We start from the raw sequence: 25,431 nt of genomic DNA on the forward strand, positions 1-25,431 counted from the left end.
TGAACACACACCTGGAGCAGTGGGCAGCCATTTATGCTGCAGCGCCCGGGGAGCAGTTGGGGGTTCAGTGCCTTGCTCAAGGTCACCTAAGTCATGGTATTGAGAGAACTGTACATGCACTCCCCCCACCCACAATTCCTGCCGGCCCGAGGCTCGAACTAACAACCTTTCGATTGGGAGTCCGACTCTCTAACCATTAGGCCACTACTTCCCTGTAATTCTTCATAATAATTCTTCAACCTTGACTTAAGGTGCTAGCTACTGAAATGGTTCTATTTAACATGGTTGATAATTTGTGCTGTTCTACATCTACATTCTACATCTGCATCTATCTTTGTGAGCAACACTTGCCAAGAAAATCCTTGCCTATACATATATATATAAAATCAACAGGTGGGCTTATATGGTACATTAACTTTTTTTTAGGGTCACTTCCCCTGTATAAAGAACTATATGTTAACTTTTTACATATTCAATTTACATGTTTTTTTTATATAAGAGTACATCACTGTTTGTTTTTGTTTTCCAGAACGTTTGGCATTAATGGAGATTTTTTTAAGTATTGTATTGCTATGTAACATTAAATTTCCACTTTAAAGGGTTACTCCACCCCAAAATGAAAAAATTAGTCATTAATCGCTTACCCCCGTGTTGTTCTATACCCATAAAAGCTCAGTTCATCTTCAGAACATGATTTAAGATATCTTGGATGAAAACCCGGAGGCTTGTGACTGTCCCATAGACTGCCAAGTTAATAACAGTGTCAAGGTCCAGAAAAGGTATAAAAAAAGTCATCGTCAGAATACTCCATTTGCCATCAGACGTGCAATCTATCATTTTTGTTTTCTTCACTTACAAAAAGTGATCCCATCGCTTCATGTAACTCAGATTGCACGTCTGATGGCAAATGGAGTATTCTGACGATGACTTTTCATACCTTTTCTGGACCTTGACACTGTTATTTACTTGGCAGTCTATGGGACAGTCACAAGCCTCCCGGTTTTCATCCAAGATATCTTAAATTGTGTTCCGAAGACAAACTGAGCTTTTATGGTTATGGAACGACATGTGGGTAAGGGATTAATGAAAACATTTTCATTTTAGGGTGGAGTATCCCTATTATTTCCCATTTTATATGCAACTTCATGCTAGTAGCTGCACAAGGAAAAATGGGTTCATGAAGAGAAACTGAAATATGGAACGGAACCATGTATATAAAAAAAGACCCTAAATAAAAATAGTTAATAACACTATTGTGAGTAAATCACTGAATAGGCATTTTAAAAAACACTGGGTCAGTGATTAAAGGCATATATTTTTGAATAAATAGATAACTGTATTAAATGTGTTAAATTGGCAGCCCTAAATAAACAAATTAAATGAACACATCAAGCAGAAGTCTGATTTAGGTTTCCACTTTATTTATGCAAGATAAGTTCAATCCATTTGAACCATTTTATCCTTTAACAGCAAAATTTGTCACAATCCCAAAAACAGGTATTCATAAGCTATATTTACTGCTAGAGAAGCAGTAATACAAGCATAACTAAGTGCAGAGTGATGCTTGAAATGCATATGAGCTTGAGATCGGCAAACAGCCACCAACTCCTCGACCTCTCTCATCCTGGACCAGCAGTGATAAAGCTTAAAGGCTTGGAAGCAATAAAATACCATTGTAAAGCTACTTTTTCGGGAGGTTGTAATGTGGTGGATGCTCTTGAAGAATGTGACATGACATTGCAGTCGCCTTTAAGTTTTGTATGTTGTGTTGATGTGTATATATGTTGGGCAGACTAGATCAACGAATGTTGAAACAGATGTGATGGATTGTATGCCTAATAAATATACGACAACGATTTCTTCGTCATTTTCTTGTTCAATACTGTTTAAAACACAAAACAATCAAGAGCGTATAAAAACAAAGTGAAATACGAAAATGAATTGCTCAGCGAAAGAACTGTTGTCAATGCATTTAACATTTTTAACCTTGAATTTATGTTTTTTAAATAAAAATTAGAGCATTTAAATTCCCTCAAAATGACACTACAATAATGTTAACATAATATTTGCATTTTACGAGTGATATGGACCCATTTTAAGGCCTAGATCAAGTCAATTTATTGTATCAATATTTTAATCATAACTATAATTGAGATAACATTACTCCTTTTGTATCAGTAACAAATCATAAAAAATAAAAATAAAAACTGAGCAGAAGGTTGGGATGGGATTCTTTCTATAGAAATTGAAGCAGATTACAAGTGAAATATTTCTACATCACAAGAAAATCATGTATCTGCGGCTACAGTGGGTCAGTCTTACTTTTATATGTGCTTAAATGTTCATTCGTTTCACCCCGCACTCGCAGCAAAACTTGGCCCAGTCCACGGGGTATCTGGTCCCACACTCATGACAAAACTTGGTCCCCATTGTGGAAAAAGTGATTTCATTTTCGTTTTTCACATCATTCCTAACAACAACAAAAAAATCACAAAGATGTGTATGAGTCAGTGTGGATTATTCCAAACAAAACCGCAACCCAGTTTTTGTGAATATCAACTGACTAAAAGACCTTTTGTACTGTTGTGAAATGGCAAAGACATAAAAAAGAACTGAGTAGGAGCAGTTGATTCCATTTAATTTGTTTTCATAACCACAATTCATAAGAAGTCACCCACAGTTCACAGTGCAATACACCAATACTTGCAATGTCATACCTTGAAATACAGTTGCCTGCATTCTGGACCTTCTTCTTGTTCATCCCTATACCAGAAGGTGGACTTCTCAGCGAGCTTTGTGAAACCATGCCCTTGGGTTTCATGTTCCCTCTACAACCACAAACATAACTATGATCTTACACCCTAAAGAAAATGTCAAATATCAGGACTGGTCAGTGAGCTGGTATCTTACTCAGTGGGAGGGCTGGTCAAGCCAGAGGAGGTGTTTCGTAATGGAGAGAATCCTGATGATACACTCCTCACTGAGCCAGTGGATGAGGTTTTGCAGCTAGGAATACCTATTGAGGGAGAGGGGAAAGTGCTTTTTGACCCATTGAGAGCTTTACATTGTTTTATTTTTGATTTCCTTATTTTAATATAAATAAAGAAGTACCACCTCTAAACTTTATGTCTGGATGCTTGTCAACTCAATCGCACTAATGTGCACTCTAAATGTTGTGTAGAGTCCAAAAACGATTTTACAGGTGTAAAAAAGTATTAAAAGGAGACAACTGGAGGTGGGAAGAAATTAGAACCAATATGTTGAGAGGATCACTGATGTTATTGGTACCTTAAAAAAAGAAAGAAAAATAAAACAACAACACCCCCCCAAGATAAATGTTATATAAAATAAATTAAAAAAAAGAAGTAATTGAAATAAAGCTAAAATAAAATTTAGACTACAAATAATTTTTCATAGTTTTTCTTTTATAGAGCCACCAAGTGACCATATCACCAATTCATTTAAGGACTTCAAACTGAGGGCTTATCCACATGAACCAGAGCTTTTCTTATCTTTTTTTTCCTCATTCTAAAAAAAAAAAAAAAAAATTCCATAAACATGGCATCGTCTCAATAAATATCTGGGTACACACGAACCACTGAAACGGATTCAAAACGATGTAGTATTAAGGGATATATGCTGGTATCAAATTTTCCTGTTGCGATTAATTGCTCATGCTTTTACCACGGTAAATGGTATTATCACGGTATTGAAATTTAGTTAAAAAAAGTGCTCAAAATATAGTATAATAGGTTAAAAAAACTTTTTAAATAACTGAACATTTAAATAAAATAAATTGACAATATCTCATTATTTCAATAGTATGTTCCTGCACAACCGGATGCTGCAGATTCAGGACCACAGATCTAGGACCGCAGTTCAAGGACCCTAGTTTTTCATGACAGCGCCACCTACCGTACTGGACGATATAGCGATGGCTGCAGTTTCAGGACCGCAGTTCTAGTACCCTGTTGGTTTAGTTTGCAGTCACGTTACATGGGATATAGCATCAATATATTAATCTCAGTAGTATTTGTTTTTAAATGTGATTTTTTAATTCAAAATGCAGCAGAGGTTAATTACTAAGTGTGCTTTGAGTCACAATTTTAAATTTAAACAGGAATTTACACAAAATATAGATGAAATATCAATTTTGTAAAATTGATGCATTTCAATTTTAAAACAATTGTAAAAAATGAAGAACCTTAAAAGTCTTAGTCTCTTGAATTAGACAGTATATTGATTAACCTCCTTAAGGTGAATTAGCTCATTATCAGGTAAGTTAAAGTTGGAATCAGCGTATGGAGTCACTAAATTACAGCCGATATTTTAAAAGTTGTTGAGAGGCAAGACAAGACACAAGAATGATTAAAGAATGTTTATTTATTTATTTATATATATATATTTGCGACAACATCACAACAGCACCAAAGTGAACCCCTTTTCCATCAGTTGCTGCATGGATAGAATGGCTGTAGGCTTCAACTCTAGAGAAAGAGAGAGTGAGAGACAGAGAGAGATAAATAAGAAACATTTGTTTAACATATTCAACTGGAATATATATATATATGAAAAGTTAAAGTCCTTGCAGCATGTGGTGCATCTCTTCAATTCGGGCAGGGATCTCCCTTTTTGGATTGTTATATGTATCTTGAAAAAGAGAGAGCCTAATATTTTGAGATCATGAAAATATACCTATTGTCTTTTTTAATCATCTGTCCTACAATGAGCCTAACCAAATCCATAAAATCACTTCATATTGGCCATGCATGAAATCATGGCCACGAATTAACGTCGTAGTAATTAATAAAACTAGCTCACAAATTCTTAATTTGGTGGGAATTTATTATTAATTCATAGTTAGCAGTTCTCACTATGTAATCTTCGCACCGTTTAAACGTTATAAAATAAAACTTAATTAAATATCGGTACTCACCGTCTGATTGCTGTCCACGTCGTCCATCTTTAATTAGTGTTGATCCAGTACGGTAGGTGGCGCAGTCACAAAAAAACTAGGGTCCTAAAGCTGCGGTCCAAGAGTTGCGGTCCTGAAACTATAGCCTCCGGTTGTGCAGGAATACCCTTCTCCATTATTTTAAAAAGTTATAGCCATTGAAGTAAAAGTGATTTACAAGTGACATAGGGACAAAACATTACTGAAACTAAAAATTTAAATGCAAGCTGGAAACATAAAAACAAATTACTAAAAAAATTACTATAATAGTTCATAAAAATTAGATTTTGAAACCAGATTTGAAGCACTAAAAACTAATCTTTTTTTAGTTCACTAAAGTGGCCAAACGCATGAGAAATACAGTAGGTTTAATTTACAGCTTATGTCTAGCTTCACAAAAGTGATTCTTGATAAAATACCAAGAAGGGAATGTTTGATTAAAACGAGTCCATACCTGTGCCCGGACCCTGCACATAGGCTGAGCGCTGAGGTAGACGAGAAGACACGGTGGATACAGCAGGAGAGGTCGCCTTCTTTGGTGGAGGAGGTTTGCTCTGCAGACATACAAAAATGAAACGTTTACAATCAATCCACTCAAGGCACTCTAATGACTGAAATACAATTAATTCAACATGAAGTATTGGTTTCACCGCATACACTTTAATGCGAATCAAGCAGTTGAGTTTATTGTCTAATTTCATTCATGACCCCTTCACCGATTCACAAAGTTGCTGAGACCACCTCTTACTTAGAATTGGGAGCAATCTTAATATAAGAGAAAAGGAAGAACTCGTTGCCATGGATCATGTGACACAAATGTTTTTGCTTTACTTTTACTGACAGGGGATGGGTCTCTGTCAGTGAGTTAATCACAGAGATACTGTAGAACGAGGTTTCATGTTGCCATATTTTTAATATGTATAGACAAAGTGTTACTGATTAACAAGTGTATGTAGTAACAAGTACAGCCTCAACCTGTTTGCATCTTGCAAACAGTAAGTGGATATGCATACGAGCAGCCTTTAAATTAACTGCTTAGGATAATCATGGCTGACAGCAAGGAGTTTCTCCTAAACCAGCAATTTAGGAGCTCCTTTTAGCCTAAATAGCGGGTTTTGACTGAGTGGTAAGGTTCAGTACAGTACAGTACAGTACAGTTTGGTATGCAATTATGTCAGAAGATATGAATCAGGGCCGTTCACAAAGGTGTGGCCTGGTGGCTAGAGCCACTGCCTCTTTGACATCATCACCCCAGCTCAAAGCATTCTGTTACTGCTCCGTCAAAGATCTGCTGATTCCACTAATCCGCTCCATGTTTTACCGCCCGCTCTGCAGCATCACTCACAATCTGTGTGCCTCTCTCTGGAGTGGAGACCACAGCCCTGAAGGTCGTTGCATTACCAGGTAAATGCATTACGATCCACATTAGTCAGTGGCAGTGGTTCATCCAGTGAATTAGTAATTAGTTGGTAGTTTGTTTTTTAAATTTTGGCAGTAATGACTCTGCCTTCTGAAAGTGCTAACAACTTGTACAAAATATCCATGTTCTTTGAATTAGAATGTATAATCAAATTGTACCATGATCAGATCTAATATAGACAATAAAAAATGTGCTACTGTTGGCTCACTGCAAGACAAAAAACAAAAACAAAGAAAATGCCTTCACAAAAAAGAAGACAGAGAGAAAGAGAAAGAGCAAAGCGAGGCTGCTAAAGGAAGTTCAACATTGACAACATGAATACAAAGCTCCAGCAAGCTAGCAGGTAAATCACCATATAGAATATTTAGTTTGTCAAACTTTAATTCTTGTAATTAAGTATTGTTGTATTTCCCATTATAATCACTCGTCTCGATACTAGTAATCTATAACATGATATATTATTAAAATATTAATATTAAATATATTATTAAAATATATTATAATATTAAAATATATTATTATTAAATAATATAGGCCTATAAATAGTTAAACAAAATAATATAAATGTTCAAAATTAGTTGTTTATTAGTATATAATATAGATTTATGCTGTAAAATATTAAATGTCTAATACTTATAGGCTAGAGTGGGGTAAGATTGGCCACTTTTTACTTATGTGGTCATCAAGATTAGGGAAAATGACACAGAAGTACAATGAAAGTATCTAGCCTATCCAAATGAAAGTATTCCTATCATTTGATATCATAAATGATCGGAATGTAACTATGACAAAGGATTCTAAAAAATATGGCTTATAAAAAAATAAAAATAAAATAATAATAAACAAAAGTGTTCCCATGGCTCAGTTTGCTTGGGGTTTGGGGTAAATTGACCCGAGTCGAGTCAGTGGGTAAGATGCACCATTTGGATGTAAAATAACTACCTGACCAAATCTAATTCAAACCCATGTGATATAAATAATAATTTAAAAACTTAATTAAATAATTTCCTTTTACAAAGAGTCAGATTTATTTTCTTACAGTTAATTTTAATGACATAAAACCAACTAAATGAAGTTTACATTTCTATATTTAATTGTTTGCATTTCTGAAACAATATGTTGAACACCAAAGTTCTTTGAAAAGGTCTTTCTAAAAACAGACTTAACAGAGAGTTTGTTTGCAATTAGTAACTGCAGGTGGAAAGATATATCTGATTATAATGTGATGAAAAGCATTTCCTAGTTCTTATCAGATATGGATTTGATGCACTTGTACACTGTCCCTATCAAATAAACTGCAAATTATATGTATAAATGATAAACTAAACCAGTAATATATCACACTGAAATACCAGTTTATAATTCAGAGATTTAACGTAATTACAGTGCCTTATGGTGGGGCAAGTTAAAATGCTGACTCAATTTCCCCCACAGCATCTGGCTCACTTTGCATCATAGGCCATTGTTATGTGTATCTGTGTGACCTTAGGTGGCGTTGTGGGAAATTAAGCAAGTGACTACTGTCTTTATGAATGGGTTACTGAATCATTTAATCACTTCGATCAAAAACATGGATTCATTCAGTAACAAAACCCTGCTGTGTTGCTCAGAGATACAAAACAGCTCTGTCACTTAATCATAAATTCTTGTTTATACTGAACTACTAATGTATAAAATCACATTTCAATTGTGTTGAAATATTTTGGTTGTGCAATGTTGTATACCAAAATCATACATTTATTTTTTAACTAACACAGAATGCATCCATAAGTTTCTGCGTGTGCTGTTGTGCTCATTTGTTTTGATTTCTGCACAAGTATTTCTCACACACTCACTCAGGCTAAGCAAGCCTTATCTTGCATGAAATAAATACATTATCAATCACTACAAGTGTGAAGTCAAAACAGACTGGCTTGGAATTGACAGACTGACCGGCCGGTCACCGGTCTGGGCTGGTCATGCGAAAAACTGGCTAATTCCAGTCCCTAACCGATGAATCTCTATCCATAATGTTTTGCTGAAGAATTAAGGTTTTGCTTCACTGAAAGCAAGGGGCCAACTAAACTAAACTAAACTAAACTAAACTAAACTAAACTAAACCCCTGGAAAACAGCTTCACACCATATCCCTCCTTCTGCCAAACCTACACTGACCACAGTATAGGTTTCTACTGCTCCAGAGTCTAGTTAGGGACTGCTTTATTGAGAGTACCATGACACATGTGTTGTGCCTTGTTTATAAGCGAAGGAATGCATGCATATGTGTCGTGGTACTTTTGATAATGGCAAAGGATGGGATGAGGACAGGACTAAATGGATGCCCTAAGCAGAATAGTATTGTTGTGCCCCCTCCTTCAAAAAATAAATAAAAAATAAAAATAAATATATTGCAGGCAATTAGTTCTGCGATACTGAATGCAATATTGCCTAATTGTCAGTGCACTCTCTGTGTAGTAAATGCCGCTCCATCTGAAAGCAGGTGATGGAGATTTATGCCACGTTCCAATCAACCTGTAATCCGTGTTTTTCCAACTTTCTACCCATGAAAGTGCACTTGAATAGCAGTCAAACCGGAGACTTCCCACTCGTGAACTCATACTAGATCGATATACTCCCAGTTCCGAGCTCTGAAGTCACATAGACCGCAATACAACAACGGCAGCCCCTACGAATAATATTGCCTACAGGTGCAGTGTTTATCTAAGTGGTATACATTGAAAAAAAGATTTTAGGACAATATAACATTGCAATAAAATTAATAATCTAGCTAAAATTCCTTGCACTCAGGAAGTTTTCAGTGACTTGCCTGGAACACCACAAAGTCGTGAGTCATGGTTTGAAGTCGTGACTTACGGGGCTCAAAAAACCTGCCTGAAATGCAGCATTAATACTAATCACGGGACCAGCTTTACTGATGAGATGTGCGTGACCATGTGATGGCCATGTGATTACTTGCATAGCCATGGTATTAACTGTAGTGAACTTATACTGAAACCATAATATATACTGTAGTTTAGTTTAGTTTTTACTAAGGTACACTGTAGTGTCTTGAGTATAATTTAGGGGTACAATATAATATATAATAATCCCAAAAGTGACCTGTTGAAGAAGCTTTAACTCCCCAAACATTAAATGCAGACATACAGAAAGATGGATGGCATAGATAGACACACACACACACACACACACACACACACAAGGCTTCTAGATTCTAGGTTTCATATATAGGTGACATATTCTAGGTGACCATTATGTCATATATAAATTTTTGTGTTTTGCTCTTTTTATGTAGATTTCAAGTATTTTAGTTCATATTAGGGGGGATCTCAAATATTCGACGATTTGATGCTTCGATTCGAGGCCTGGTTCAACTACCAATCTCTCAAAGTCGAATATTCGCGGGCTGTTATGATTATGCCATTCTGTCGATATGTGAGCGCTCCGATGTCTGATTTCTAGGGCTGGGTAAAAAAAAAATGGATTTTTCGATTAATCATTTTTAAAAATGTGGTCGATTCAAAATCTTGTGTTTGTTTTTCCTGTGTCTGATCTTGGATTGTGTAACCGACTCTAATTCTCTGCTGCCTGCCCGATCTCTGCTTGTTACCGTAAATGATTCTGGATATCCCTAACACACCTGACGCCGTTCCTGATTTTTGCCTGTATGACCATTCTCTTAATAAAATTCTGCACATGGATCTGAACGCCTCTGACTCCTTGTTACAGAAGACTTCGCCATACCAGGATCCAGCAGCCCGGTATCCCCTTGTCACTGAGGTATCAGTTCCGGTTTCAATGACAGCCTATCACCAATCCAGCCTAACCACAGATCCAGTCGACCAGCTGTTAAATCTAAGGCAAGGAGATCAATCTATTGAGGACTATGTTCAACAGTTCTGTGAACTGGTATATCGAGTTCCTCTAGACGATGAAGTCTTGTTTAAGGATTTATTCCGTTTTGGACTCAATGAACCAGTAAAATCATGGTTACCTAAAGAGGAGTCAAATGGCAGCTTAAGGGACATAATGGACTTTGCACTCTTGTTATGTGGTTCTCCTTTCACTGTGGGAGAGGCAGAGGACTTTAAAGCCCCAAAGTCACTGCACAAGATGGCCGCCAGCCCAGCGCCGCTGCACAAGATGGCAGCCTCAGTTGAATTTCCAGAGTCAAGTCAGGTCCCCGTCAACTTTCCAGAGTCAAGTCAGGTCACCACTAACACCCAAGAGTCAAGTGAAACAACAGTTAAACTTCATGAGTCTAGTCAGGTCACTGTTGATCAGGTCCCTGTTGATATCCCGGAGTCTAGTCAGGTCACCGCTGACCATCCAGAGTCAGATCAAGTCTCCGCTGACCGTCCAGAGTCAGGTCAAGTCACCATTAACACCCATGAGTCAAGTAAAACCACAGTTAAACTTCATGAGCAAGGTCAAGTCACAGTTGATCTTCATGAGCAAGGTCAAGTCACAGTTGATCTTCATGAGCAAGGTCAAGTCACAGTTGATCTTCAGGAACCATGTCAAGTCACAGTCGATCTTCGGGAACCAAGTCAAGTCACAGTCGATCTTCGGGAACCAAGTCAAGTCACAGTCGATCTTCGGGAACCAAGTCAAGTCACAGTCGATCTTCGGGAACCAAGTCAAGTCACAGTCGATCTTCGGGAACCAAGTCAAGTCACAGTCGATCTTCGGGAACCAAGTCAAGTCACAGTCGATCTTCGGGAACCAAGTCAAGTCACAGTTGATCTTCGGGAACCAAGTCAAGTCACTGTCGATCTTCATGAGCACAGTCAAGTTACAGTTGATCTTCATGAGCACAGTCAAGTCACAGTCGATCTTCATGAGCACAGTCAAGTCACAGTCGATCTTCATGAGCAGTCAAGCCCCCAACGATCTTCATGAGCACAGTCAAGTCCCCAACGATCTTCATGAGCACAGTCAAGTCCCCAACGATCTTCATGAGCACAGTGAAGTCTCAGTTGATCTTCATGAACTAAGTCAAGTCACAGTTGATCTTCATGAACCCAATCAAATCACCACGGATCTACCAGAGCCTCGTCATGTCTCACCCGAACTCCCAGAGCCTCGTCACGTCTCAGCCGAACTCCCAGAGCCTTGTCATGTCTCAGTCGCACTTCCAGTGCCCTGTCAGATCTCAGGCGAACTTCCAGAGCTCTCATCCTATCCTGTCACGGTCATGGAGGCCATCTATGAGCTCTCATTCGTTCCGGTCATGGCTACGGAGGTCACCCACCAACTCTCTGTCCCTCCCCCTATTCCGCCTCCGCGCCACCGTCCTCCTAGATTGCTTTGAGCGTCTGGAGGCCACTCCTTTGGGGGGGGGGGGGGGGGGGGGACGATCATTAGATGGAGTGCCCATGAACTTCAGTAGAGGGCACTCCACTCAGGACCATTCCACCCATCAACCACCAGATGTCACTTGGACACTAGCACCTCTCACACTGTTGCACCACACCCGGACTACATTCCCCATGAGTCACTGCATCACAATCACCTTGCCACACCTGCACCTCATTCATCAGCCAATTTCCTTGCCACACCTGCACCTCATTTACACACACATAAAAGCAGCACAATCACTCTCACTCACTGCGAAGTCTTGTTTAGCCTGTCTAGCATTTCCGAGCATTTTCCCTTGTGTTTGTTTTTCCCGTGTCTGATCTTGGATTGTGTAACCGACTCTGATTCTCTGCTGCCTGCCCCGATCTCTGCTACCGACTCTGATTCTCTGCTGCCTGCCCGATCTCTGCTTGTTACCGTTAATGATTCTGGATATCCCTAACACACCTGATGCCGTTCCTGATTTCTGCCTGTATGACCATTCTCTTAATACAATTCTGCACATGGATCCGAACGCCTCTGACTCCTTGTTACACATTGTTCATAGGCTTGTAGCCTCAATGTTACAGCAAATTTTGTAAAATTTTATGATTATTTTATCTTAAAAATGAAATAACTTGATCATGTTTGATCAAGGAATGCGACCTCTGACTTTTTTCAGCATACATTTTTCATCTTGCATCAAAATTGTATTGTATGTATTTAACATAACTGTATGCATTTGAAAATTAGGGATGTGTTCTGTTTTAATGTTCCCTAAGCGTACCTAAAATAAGAGAGATTAATATACAGGTTTGTGCTCTTAATTAGTTTTTTATTAATTACCCACTTGTAAACTTATGTTCACTGTTCTTTTTTTATAAATATAGTATTTGTAGTAAATCTATATTGATTGAGTTGAATCGAGAATCGAGTATAGAAAATCGAATCGAGAATCGAAATTGAAAATCGAATCGATCTGGAACATCTGAATCAATGTCCACCCCTACTGATTTCACATAGAACTTGCCGTTTTCTCCCAATAAGTTAATATGCAGCCTATTATGATAAAACCATGAATAAGAATCTGAAAAGAAGCTTCAAATAAATATTTTAAATAAATATTTTAAAGTGCGTGAATAAATCCAACCACCCCTATAGATTTATGTTTTACTTTCCATAATCCATGACCGACAGAGGAGCATCTTGGTGGCAGGGATGTAAAACTTTACCAAGACTCAGGCAGAGACTGGATTTTTCCGATCAGGTACAAGAAGTGATTTCAAAACATTTCAGCCGGTGTATATATATCGTGGATATATTATTTACCTGATATAAGATGCATTTGGTTTTGAGTCAAGCACTTCATTGTAGTACTATGATGATTATCTCTTTAGCGCGTAGCACGAGCAGGACAAACTACAATGCAGAATATTAATAACTATGACTGGGAATGTCACACACATACCATTATAATGAGAACACCACGCGTCCACAAAAGGAAGTTCGCATTCAGAGCCGCACAGACACGTTCATTTGCATTCGGGCTCGTTTTGCAGACAGCATATGAATCCTAATATTAACGTTATGTTGTATAAATAACGAAGCGTAATCTATATGAAATTATGAGTTTAACCTGTTTAGCCAGCACCCCCCATTATGGGATTCACAGCTGAAAGTGCTCTACCTAACTTATAATTGTAACAGTTTCCTACTTCAGTGTGTTACAAACATAATTTTGGTGTCTTTGGAAAGAAGACCCTTTGGGCTTTACTTTTTATCAACTAATATTAATACTAATACTCAAAAATATTAAAAGTTATAGACACTGAAGTGCCTTGAATTTTTTTTTACCACACTTAAATATTTTTTTATTTGATATGAAAATACATGAAATGATACCTGGAGCAATCTAGAAAAGTAATGGGTTGAAAGTCACATGTCTCATGAGTTTCTATTTCAAATCTGAATAAGATATCATGAAAAATGAGACTCCTGCAAATATTTTTATGAGACTATGTCTACACCCCCCACCCCCAAATATAATTTTTTTTTTACCAACAGTGTTGAAGGCTTCTACAAACTATTTAGTCATTAAACATACCACTGCATAGTTTTTTTTCATTATAAAACACTAGACAGAAACTTAGATATCATATAAGTGATTTATTTGAGCACTAGAAAAATACAATAAGAATGATTTGAGTAAGAAAAATAAGAATAACAAGAAAAATAAAAAAAAAGATTTAACTTTGTTTGCCAGTTACAGAAAATCCTGAGATTGCTAGAAATTCAGCATTTACTATGAATTACGATGCAAATAAGTGCTGATGTGCTGATCGCTACTTATACAGATGGTAATAACACAAATGTGCCATACAGTAAATAATCCACTCTCTCTATTCATATAGACGCGTTCACTTTGATAGCCGTGATCATACAGATATAGCGAGCTGACTTGGGCTGATTTGCACTTAAACAGAAGGTAATCATCCAGATACATTCACATTCAACATAAAACACACTCTCACATATTTAAAAACTATTGAAAAATAAAAGAAACAAAGAAAAAGGCGATCGCTATAAGTTCCGCCTCCATCAGCTGACAGGTGCGTCAGAGCGCATCACGAGGGAGCGCCAAAATTCAAATATACTATCTTTCGCCTATCTTTCATTCATTCTTTTTTCCGGTGGATTGTCTCATTCTGTTTGTGACACTGTACGCTGCAAAACCATGCCGTGTTTTTACTACCAAGACGCAGTTTCTGACCATGAGTTATTTTATAATGGACACAAACAATTCTGTCGCTGAAGAACTGAAACGTAAACAAAGAAATTATGATCCATATTACAACGTTATTGATTCGTTGGACTAAACGTGCTCCATGAGATGTCGTTCAGTGGACCCTTACCTTTCTAACTAAACCGGGATTTACAGCTGTGGATGTGTTTATGACTCGTTATTACGACAGATATGGTATGTACAGCGTATGCTCATGTTTTTATGTGTACTGCTTACACAAATGTAGCAAATACAGTCTTTATAAGCTTTCCATTGAAAAACAGCGATCTGTCGTCGATGCTTGAGGCTTAGATCTTTATAATGATACATAGTTTGTCAAGATTAAATTTGTCCCATTTCATTTAATCTATTCGTAAACACTGACACATGCGAGTTTAGAGGCTTTCAGGATGAGGGCGTTCTGGTGCTGGCTAACAGGTTAATCCCATTGATTAAAAACTTGCCATCAAATGCTTCACTCTAGTGGTCATCTTCAGCACGCGCAGCTCTAAACAGAAGTGCAGAACATTAATAACTACTGTCATATAGGCTAACTTTATAATGAGATCACTATTGTAAAAAATGTGAATTGTTAGGGTTTCACTGACGTTTAATGTTAACTATATTTTAATCAAAACATTAAAACATTATTTACCCCATTTGTATCTGCGAGACATTTGTTACACAAACATTTGTTTTCCCTGTGTGTTAACATCAGTAATTATGACTGTCAAATGTCTGACTTGACTCAATGTATTTTGCCCTGCCCCCAAACATATGATTCGACTATCAGTCGAATATCAGCAAGATTCGAAAATTCAGATTCGACTATGAAAATCCTTAGTCGGGGAAACCCCTAGTTCATACAATAATACATTTCAGTCATCATGGGTTTTGTGATGTTATTTGTTATTTAGCGGCTGTTTGTAGTCGCTGTTTGTAATCCAGGGCCGTTTTTTAATCCAGTCTGTGTAACAGCACCAATTATCAGGCCTTTGATGCCCTTCGCACGTATTTGTAATAATGCAAATTATTTATTTTGCATCACATTATGTATTTTAATTTTAACAGTGTTAACCTGCTATTTCCCACTTATGAAGTAATGATAACCAACTTGCCACATTCAAGCACTTTAATGTCAAAAAGAATAAAATGTAGCATCTCACTGGTTGACTATAATAAGCATTCAACATATTGAATTTTTTGCTCTGTGCTGCCTGCCACTGGATCCGCTGCAATTTGCATCTCATAGCAACCATTCCACAGACAATGCTTTTGCTTTCACACTAAACACTAAACACTGCTCTCTCCCACCTGGAAAATAAGAACACCTATGTGAGAATACTGTTGGTGGACTACAGCTCAGCATTTAACATAGTGCCTGCCACATTGTTGCGAAGCTCCAGATCCTGGGACTAAACAGATCTCTGTGCAGCTGGTTCTTGGCCTTCCTAACTGGCAGAAGTCAGGTGGTCAGAATAGGCAACAAAACTTCATCCCCGCTGACCCTGAACACTGGTGCTCCTCAGGGCTGAGTCCTCAGCTCCAACATCATCGTCAAGTTTGCTGATGACACAACGATGATAGGCCTGATCACTGACAACGATAAGACTCACTGACTAAATGGTGTCAAGAGAACCACCTCTTACTCAACATTGACAAATGTGAATTAATTGTAAGTATGTCTAATAATACACTGTGTGTACTAAGTATATGTATGTGCATATGACACACTGTCATATGTATAAGTCTGTAAGTATGTCTATATGTAAATTGTATGTAAATGCTTCCAAGAATTTCACTCACCAAGACGTGCTGTGGTGATGTGACAATAGAAGTGATTTGATTTGAATTGATTTGTAAAGTTAATTAGTCCCCTTTGTTTGCCATGAAGTTTGCTTAATTTTCAGTTATTAAAAGATAAATTAATGTTTTCATGCCTTGATGTGAAAAAAAAAATCAAAATGATTCTTTAAGAAAAAGAGAAAAAGAAAAAATTAAGATGCTTTATTGATTCAAATAATTAGACACGCTAAAATACAGAATTTGGTAATAAAAAATATAGTGAGAAAAAATAAAAACTTTAATAGGGCCCTAATAATGTAATTTTTGTTAAACATTTGTTAAATTGATGTGAAAATAAAATTTCATGGTTTTAATTAACCCCTTAACGGTCACTCACATTTTTGAACATAGACTTTATAATGCACGATCCAAACTTAAATTTTTATCTTTCATGAATGAAAACATTTTGTAACATGATAATGATGAACCATTTTCATGTTAATGCAATGTCTGATTTTAAAATTGTTTTTAAAGGATGAATTTAAATGAATGGAGATTTTAAGTTTTCAGTTGATATATAATTTCTGATGATTTCTAAAATGTTGTAGAGAAAAAGGCAACGAATAAGACATTAATAAAGACTTGCTTTTTGATTCATAAACTTTAATTTAACTATTAAAAAGGAGTGGAGAAATATTTAAATGAAAATTTTAAATCAAATAATAAAAAAATAAATCAAATGGATTTCATAGGGACCTATTAGAGTTTGGTAATTTCAACATTTACTATTATTATTATTTTTATTATTATTACTACTACTACTAGTATGGTTCAGTACAGTGTTTTTTTTTTTTTAATAAAGCACTATTTTAGTTTTTGTTCAGTATCCATTTAAAAAACGTACTCGGTTACTAAACGTAACCTCGGTTCTCTCTAGAAGAGCGAACGAGTACTGCGTCTTAGCTAAGACGCTACGGGAAAAGTCTCTTTTCACGAAATACTGAAGCAAAAAATTATCCTTAATTTTGTATTTTTGTAAAGCGCATTTGCAGCAGTACACAGCCATAGGCCTATCGAGCGCAGGCTGATGCAACATCAGACCAATAAGGGCGCTTCGGGCCCTTCTTGCCACTTCCCGCCGAAACGGGTGTGGCTCAACCTATAAAAGGAGCTCGAAAAGGCTGACTCACCTGATTTATTTCATCGCCGAAGCGAACCAGAGTGAATCGTACGCACGGCAGAGAACGCAGTACTCGTTCGCTCTTCTAGAGAGAACCGAGGTTACGTTTAGTAACCGAGTACGTTCTCTTACGAGAGCTCTCTCGTACTGCGTCTTAGCTAAGACGCTACGGGAACCCGATGTAAAACGCCGTGCGCGCAGGGATCACACACCAATAAACCTGAAGCAAGTCACCTGAGGGACTCACAGAGAGTCCGGGACAGAAAAGGGGGAAAGCCCTCCGTCCCATATCTAGCAGCATCCGTAGATGTGGCAATATGACATCACACAGCCGAGGCAAGGCCTGACCAATGTGGCAATGCGGGTCTTACGCAATACTGCCCATATAACAGTCGGCAGCGCATAGCGCTCATGAACTCAGAATTCCCCTCAGGGCCCCGATTCTTCTATACCGACAGCAGCCTTGCTTGCAAAGCGGGAACCTCCAGGTTATAGAACCTGATAAATGTAGATGGCGAGGCCCAACCCGCCGCCATACATATATACTGCAAGGAGATCCCAGTAGACCACGCCCACGACGAGGCGACGCCTCTTGTGGAGTGTGCTCTGACGCCCAACGGGCACTGAAGGCCCCTGGAAGCGTAAGCTAATGCTATGGCGTCAACTATCCATCTGGAAAGAGTCTGTCTCGAAACAGCCATTCCCTTGGAACGTCCACCGAACGAGACAAATAGCTGCTCCGTCTGCCGAAAGGCAGCAGAGCGAGACACATAAGCTCTTAAAACCCTGACAGGGCAAAGAAGACTCGAGTCTCCATCCTCCCCTGACACCGGCAGGGCAGACAGGGCAATAACCTGAGCCCGAAACGGTGTGTTGAGGGATTTCGGCACATAACCGTGCCTAGGTTTGAGTATGACCCTTGAGTCATTGGGCCCAAACTCCAAGCACGACTGGCTCACCGAGAGCGCGTGCAAATCACCCACACGCTTCACAGAAGCGAGAGCCAACAAGAATACTGTCTTGAACGACAGATGCTGAAGGCTAACCGATTGGATAGGCTCAAAAGGGGGACCCTTCAAGGCCTCCAAAATCGCCGCGAGGTCCCACATAGGGACTGACGGAGGTCTGGGAGGATTCAGCCTCCTAGCTCCTCTGAGGAACCGGATGACTAAATCGTTCCCTCCTATTGACTGACCGGACGCCGTTTCAGAAAACGCCGCGATGGCCGCCACATAAACTTTGAGCGTGGATGGGGCTCTGCCCTTATCCAACAGCTCCTGTAGGAAGGAGAGGACCTCCGTCACCTCACAACTAAGGGGTGAATAACCTCGAGCTGTGCACCAGCTGGAGAACACCGACCACTTCGAGGCATACAGACGTCGTGTCGACGGAGCTCTAGCCTGAGTGATGGTATTTAGCACTCCCACTGTGAGATCAGCGGGTAACCGTTGAGTGCCCATACATGGAGGGACCACAACTCCGGTTGAGGGTGCCAAATCGAGCCCTTGGCCTGCGAGAGGAGATCTCTCCTCAACGGTACCGGCCATGGGGCGACATCTGCTAATTGCATCAAATCTGGGAACCATGGTTGGTTCTTCCAAAGAGGTGCCACAAGCAGTATTGAACATCTCGTTTCTCTCACCCGTTCTATCACCTGCGGAAGGAGGGAGACGGGAGGGAACGCATAAAGCGGGCAGCACGGCCATTTCCGTGACAGCGCGCTTTCGTTCTTGGAAAAGAACGCGGGGCAGTGAGCGTTTTCGTGGGACGCAAAGAGGTCCACCTCCGCCATGCCAAATCTCTTTCACAACAGCCAGATTGTTTGCGGGTGTAGAGACCATTCACCCGTAGGGACATTGCCTCTGGACAGCCTGTCTGGACCCAGATTCTGCAGTCCAGGCACATGCACTGCTCTCAGCGAGCGCACGTTGCATTGAGCCCAAATCAGGAGGCATTCCGTCAGCCTGCACAGGTTTCGGGACCCGAGACCGCCCTGGCGATTTATGTAGGACACCACGGACATGTTGTCCGAACGGACTACGACGTGGTGATCCTTGATGATCCCAGGCTTACACCTGATCGGTACCAGCCGTTCGCTGTCCAAGGTGCTAGAGCCGCAACACAGCTCTGATCGACCTTGAAATGCAGCCGGCCAGACGCCCACGCTCTGCGCGGCACCCGAGCCTTCAGCCAGAACTGCAGGGGGCACATGCGGAGCAGGCCCAGCCGCAGAACCGGAGATGCTGAGGCCATGAGACCCAGCATCTTTTGACAGTGTTTGAGCGACACAGTCGCGCCGCAGCGGAAAGAACTCGCTGCACGCTGAATGCCCATCGTGCGCTGTGGTGACAGTCGCGCCGTCATGGAACACGAGTTCAGAACTATACCCAGAAACAGGATCGTCTGACTGGGGTTCAGCGAACTCTTCGCCCAATTGACACTGAGGCCGAGCTTCTCGAGGTGATCGAGTAAAACGGCCCTGTGGTCCACGAGCTCCGCTCGTGATCGGGCCAGAACCAGCCAGTCGTCCAAATAATTCAGCACTCGTATGCCTCTGAGTCTGAGAGGAGCGAGCACTGCATCCATGCACCTCGTAAACGTACGAGGAGCTACGGACAAGCCGAATGGCAGGACTGCAAACTGGTATGCCTGGCCCTCGAAGGCGAATCTCAAAAACTGCCTGTGGTTTGACGCTATCTGTATTTGAAAATACGCGTCCTTCAGATCTATTGACATGAACCAGTCCCCTCTGCGAATCTGCGCGAGGAGCTTCCTGGTCGTGAGCATTTTGAAACTGCGTTTCATCAATGCCTTGTACAGCTGTCTTAGATCCAGTATGGGCCTGAGACCCCCGTCTCTCTTGGGCACCAGAAAGTATCTGCTGTACAGCCCCCCCTCGCTTTGAGCTTGAGACACAGGCTCTACAGCCCCTTTGCTCAACAGTTTTGATATTTCGGCCCGAAGTATGTGTGCTACTTCTGTTTTGACCGTAGTTTCGACGCGCGCTGAAAAGCGCGGTGGGCGTCGAGAAAACTGTAGCGAGTAGCCTCTCTTTATAATGCCTAGCACCCAATCCGAAACCCCTGGAAGCGCTGACCATGCATCTGCATGAATGGCTAAGGGCTGGATGCGACACGCGCTCTGTTGACTGGGCAACGGCGGCGCTCGAGTGTGCTGCGCATCTGAGGCGGGGAGCGCGCTGATCACAGCGGGCAGATCGCTCATCCTCGACCCCGTTCCGGCGCTTAACCGACTGGAGGGAGGCTGAGCGGGTCCCGTGGGACTCGATATATCTGCGAGTAACCGTGGGCTGCATGTGTGCACTTTTACCACTTTCGACTCGCCGTCTGCCTGTGCAGAATGTACGTGCACGGGCCTCGTTTTTACAGAAGCCCCGCGCCGTAAGTGACATAGTGTATGTGGGCACTGGGAAGTGGGCACGTTTACTATACGGCGCGCTCGACCGATCTGTGTCGATCTTATGTGCGCTAGCCCTGTGTGCAGGGCTGTGCTTACATGCGGGGATGGGCACTGGGTAGTGGGCATCGTCACTGCATTTAAAGCACCATCGGCCGTGGCCGGACGAGCGTGCACGGGTTTCGTTTTTACAGAAACCACATGACGCGAGTGACATAGTAATTGTGGGCACTGAGGGGTGGGCACGTTTACTATGTAGTGTGCGCGACCGACTTGAGTCGACATTATGGGCGCAGGCCCTGTGTGTAGGGCTGTGCTTACATGTGGAGATGGGCACTGAGGAGTGGGCATCGTCACAACATTTATAGCACCATCGGCCGTGGCCGGAACACCAGAAAAAACACTCTTTTTGTGAAACATCTGGGTAGCCGGGATAACGGCTTTTGTGTGCAGGCAAGCGGGCACTCGTGCAGGCTTGCGCATTGCAGAAGACACTGAGGCAGTCACAACTCTTGGAACTGCAACAGCGGCGCGCTTGGGTGAGAGCTCGGCCGCAGCGGAACTCGAACACCGGCGCTTTCCCAGCAGTGGTAGGATGCTTTCGGGGCTTCTGGCTTCATCGCAATCCTCTGCCGCGGCTCCCGCGGCGCGGGGCGACGGCTCGAAGAGCGAGAACGGGGTCCCGAGCTGCGTTGCTGACGCTGTCGTGATGGCGCAGCAGGAGGCGGTGGGCGTGACTGAGAGCTCTGTGGGGCCGGTCTAGAGCGGCTAGCTGCAGAACTGGAGCGCTTCGGCAAGAAGTGCTTGAACGCCTGTGAAGCTTTCTGGTCCTCGGCGAATCTCTCCACAAACTCGTTGACGGAAGATCCAAAGAGGCCGGCAGGAGTTAGCGGAGCGTCAAGAAACGCAGCGCGCTCAGACTCCTTGATGTCAGAAAGCGTCCGCCACAAATGCCTCTGTAACCCATTACACATGATAAATTTGTGTCAACTTTACAAACGGACCAGTGGGCTCAAAAGATTAGGTTCGTCCGGAGAGAGAGACGATACAGCAGCAGTGAATACTCAAACAAAAGGATGAGGTAAGAAAAGTTTGAATTTACTGAATATGTTCTTTTCTTTTCACCTTGTTATTAGGTTGTAATGATTACTCAATTTGTTGAACATGGACCCATATAACCTCACACAGGCTTAAGGAGAATAGAAAATGAAACCAACAAAACAAAACAAAATTTCATTCACTCTTGAATGTAAATACTCAGAAAGTCCAAAAGTTGGATGTTCTCAATGAACAGATCAGTTGGTAAACTCAGTCCAAAAGTTTGTGAGGCACTTAATTCAGTCGTCCTATTCTGGCCTGGATAGCACAGAATAATTTGATGTGTGGTTCTAATCCTACCGTTCAAAGATGAGCAAGTTTTCTTTTCACAGGGAAATCACAGGATTCGTTAAATGGGCGGCTCGCCAGTCCAACCCCGCCGTTACGCACACAGGAAGAGCTGAGACAATCCACAGTTCAGGAATGATTCACACTTCGTTCGATTTACATGCAGAATGGATCACACTCATCAGCTGGACATCACAGCACTCACGTGGAAACAAAAGCAGAAGACCAAAAACCTGGCCTTGAAAACACAAGGCCAAAAAAAAACAATTAGCATTTGACACTATATACAAATCAATTCAGATTATACACAACTTCTCATAAAACACAGCAAATTATGTCCATTTATAAGACACTGTACAATAAATGGTCTTTATGCAATAAATTGTCTGTGTAATAAATACACTTTTTGCATACTTGCTGGTAAGTATCTTATTTAACACACACACACATTGCATTTCATGGCATTAATTTCACATAAATGCCTAATTGCATCTTTCATTTTACACTTGACTGTATTTGCCATTAATACTGCACCAAATAAAGAATTTGATGTAACACACTTAATATGATCCTTAATGAACCTTATTGAACAATACTGAAATTATTGAAACTATATTAACTCACCAAGGAACTCGTTTACATGTACATCGGAAGAACCAGGGAAGTTCCAGATGATACACGTTCTCAAAATGTCATTCTCGAGCATAAACTGCTTCTCTCTGAATCCTTCGTTAGAGATATATATACACACACGACACACACTGTATTAGCTTTAAACTTGCGCTAATATTGCGTCGTTGACATGCGGTCAACACATAACGTGAAAAATCATATCACTTCAACTCATTTTACTGCAACTTATTTCTACATCGTCATCATATAAATGATTTAGAGGCATTTATACAACTCTTACATCAATTCTCGACTCAATCGGAGCTTCAAATCTCCCGCAGCAAAACAAGCGTCTGCTCGCATCAGAGGTTCACGGAGAAAAGAAAGTTCTAGAAGGCGCTGCTCTCTAAAAGTGCCGCGATACCGGAATTTTCCATGACATCATTCAAAATGCGATCTCATTGGAGGCTTATGTAAAGGGAGATAACGCTATTGGACATATTTATAACATTCAATATTTTATATTTATCCATTTCTATATAATTAATTAATTTGCAGTCTTATATTTGATCTGAAAGCAGCTTTCATACTTTAACTCTGTTGTTTAATTTGAAGTGCATTTTGTCTCTGTCCACTGGTAACCTGGGTTACACCTCTCAGCCACCGTAGCGGAAGCCATAACCCGTCCCATGGCCTGTGCAGCGGACTTAGTAGCGCGGAGGGAGAGATCCGAAGCACTCCTCAGATCCGCGAGACAGATCGCTTCAGGTCCCATCTCATCCAGCTTGCGGAGAAGATCGCCCTGGAAAATCTGTAGCGTCGCCATGGTGTGTAACGCAGACGGAGCCTGCCCAGCAGCAGAGAATATCCGTGCGAGCAGCGATGACGTCATGCGGCAGGCTTTGGATGGCAACGCCGCCTTAGTCCGCCGTCCAGCAGAGGGCGGGCAAAGGTGCGCTGCTATAGCCTGTTCCACCGGCGGAAGTGACAGGTAGCCTCTGTTCTTAGCACCGTCCAGTGTGGAGAATGCTGACGAAACAGATGAGCGGATTCTCGCCGAGAATGGAGCGTCCCAAGCCTTCGCCACTTCTTCGTGAAGCTCAGGAAGAAAAGGGGCGTGTTTTGAGCTTGAGGAAGAGCGCTCATCCGGAAGATAGCTACCATCCAGCCGGGAACGTGAAGGGGGCGCTGGTGCAGACCACTCGAGGCCGAGGCTCGCCGCGGCCAACGAGAGTACATGCATCAGCTCCTTATCGATATCCCCCCGTCTGCTGGGCCTCTGAGCAGCGGGCGCGAGATCCACGGAGCTCGCCCAACCCTCACTGCCCGAAGCAAGCAGAGAGCACGTGTCTTCTTCCTCCGACGCGGGCCTGAGATCCACTTCCTCCGATGATGCGTCGGCAAGCAGCGGACGCTGAGCATCGGGAAGCGATGCAGGGGAGACCGGCGAAGCGGAGGGAACCGGCGAGCTCGGCCGAGCTGGAGGCGGTTCTGGTAGGCGCTGCGAGCGGCGCTTCTTACGGCGCTGCGGCGCAGCGGATGATGCAGGCTTCGAGAAGGATGCCAGGCGAGTCCTCAGAGTCACCATAGGCATCAACTCGCAATGAGGACATCTGCCATCACCGAGCGCGAGCGCTGCATGGTCTTCACCCAGACAGGAGATGCAGATGACGTGACGATCTCCTTCGCTGAGCGGGGTTCTGCACGAGCCGCACGAAGGCATCTTTAAAAAGACGCAGCTCTTTTGTGAATGTGCGTCGCAGGGCGAACACACACACAGAATATTACAGAACAAGGATTGTAAAGGATATGGGTGCCGGATGGCGCAGCAGGAACGGCAGTGGAAGGCGGCGGTGCCAGCGGCTTCAGGATGGCTCGTCCTGCTGATATGCTCTTCCAGACGGCGCTTGCTTCCTCGTGATCCAGCGATGCGTGAGCTTCGCTGAAGAGATGAAAAATCAGGTGAGTCAGCCTTTTCGAGCTCCTTTTATAGGTTGAGCCACACCCGTTTCGGCGGGAATGGGCAAGAAGGGCGCGAAGCGCCCTTATTGGTCTGATGTTACATTAGCCTGCGCTCGATAGGCTGTGCAGTTGCCGCAGAACAAGCCAATGAGCGAACGAGCCGTCTCGCCTATGGCTGTGTACTGCTGCAAATGTGCTTTACAAAAATACAAAATTAAGGATAATTTTTTGCTTCAGTATTTCGTGAAAAGAGACTTTTCCCGTAGCGTCTTAGCTAAGATGCAGTACGAGAGAGCTCTCGTAAGAGAACTATAGGTTAATTAATCTGTATCAGCCAGTGTGGTCCAACCTAGCTATCGGTATCGGCAAAATCAACTTTCGGTCGACCTCTAGTGTCTTCAGTTCGAAAAAATAAATATTTTTGTCTATGAGAGCACTTGGGGCTATTGTCAGTCAGACAGAAATTGCCAAAAAAAGGGGCGGTAACCCACAAAACGTGACTCAATGCTGACTGGACTATTTAGAGGCAGAACAAACAGTCTAGAATAGAGAAACCTGGCATAACACTGTGGTTGAATGTGAAAAAAAAAATCCCTC

The 25,431-nt window shown here is 41.6% G+C and overlaps 1 protein-coding gene across 2 annotated transcripts in view; it reads right to left on the minus strand.

Annotated features, from left to right (window-relative positions):
• Nucleotides 1-1,401: 1,401 nt before the first annotated feature.
• Nucleotides 1,402-25,431, minus strand: part of zc2hc1a (zinc finger, C2HC-type containing 1A) — a 39,528-nt gene continuing 15,498 nt past the window's right edge. For both annotated transcript variants that reach the window (XM_059524714.1, XM_059524713.1), the window contains 4 exons: nucleotides 5,409-5,508; nucleotides 2,911-3,016; nucleotides 2,718-2,828; nucleotides 1,402-2,470 (listed from right to left, as the gene is read on the minus strand). In XM_059524714.1, the coding sequence (XP_059380697.1) occupies nucleotides 2,335-2,470; nucleotides 2,718-2,828; nucleotides 2,911-3,016; nucleotides 5,409-5,508 (453 nt within the window). In that variant the 3' untranslated portion in view covers nucleotides 1,402-2,334. The remainder of the gene's footprint in view (nucleotides 2,471-2,717; nucleotides 2,829-2,910; nucleotides 3,017-5,408; nucleotides 5,509-25,431) is intronic.

This window comes from Carassius carassius, chromosome 35, assembly GCF_963082965.1.
Source record: "Carassius carassius chromosome 35, fCarCar2.1, whole genome shotgun sequence".
In the NCBI taxonomy this organism is placed as follows: Eukaryota; Metazoa; Chordata; class Actinopteri; order Cypriniformes; family Cyprinidae; genus Carassius; species Carassius carassius.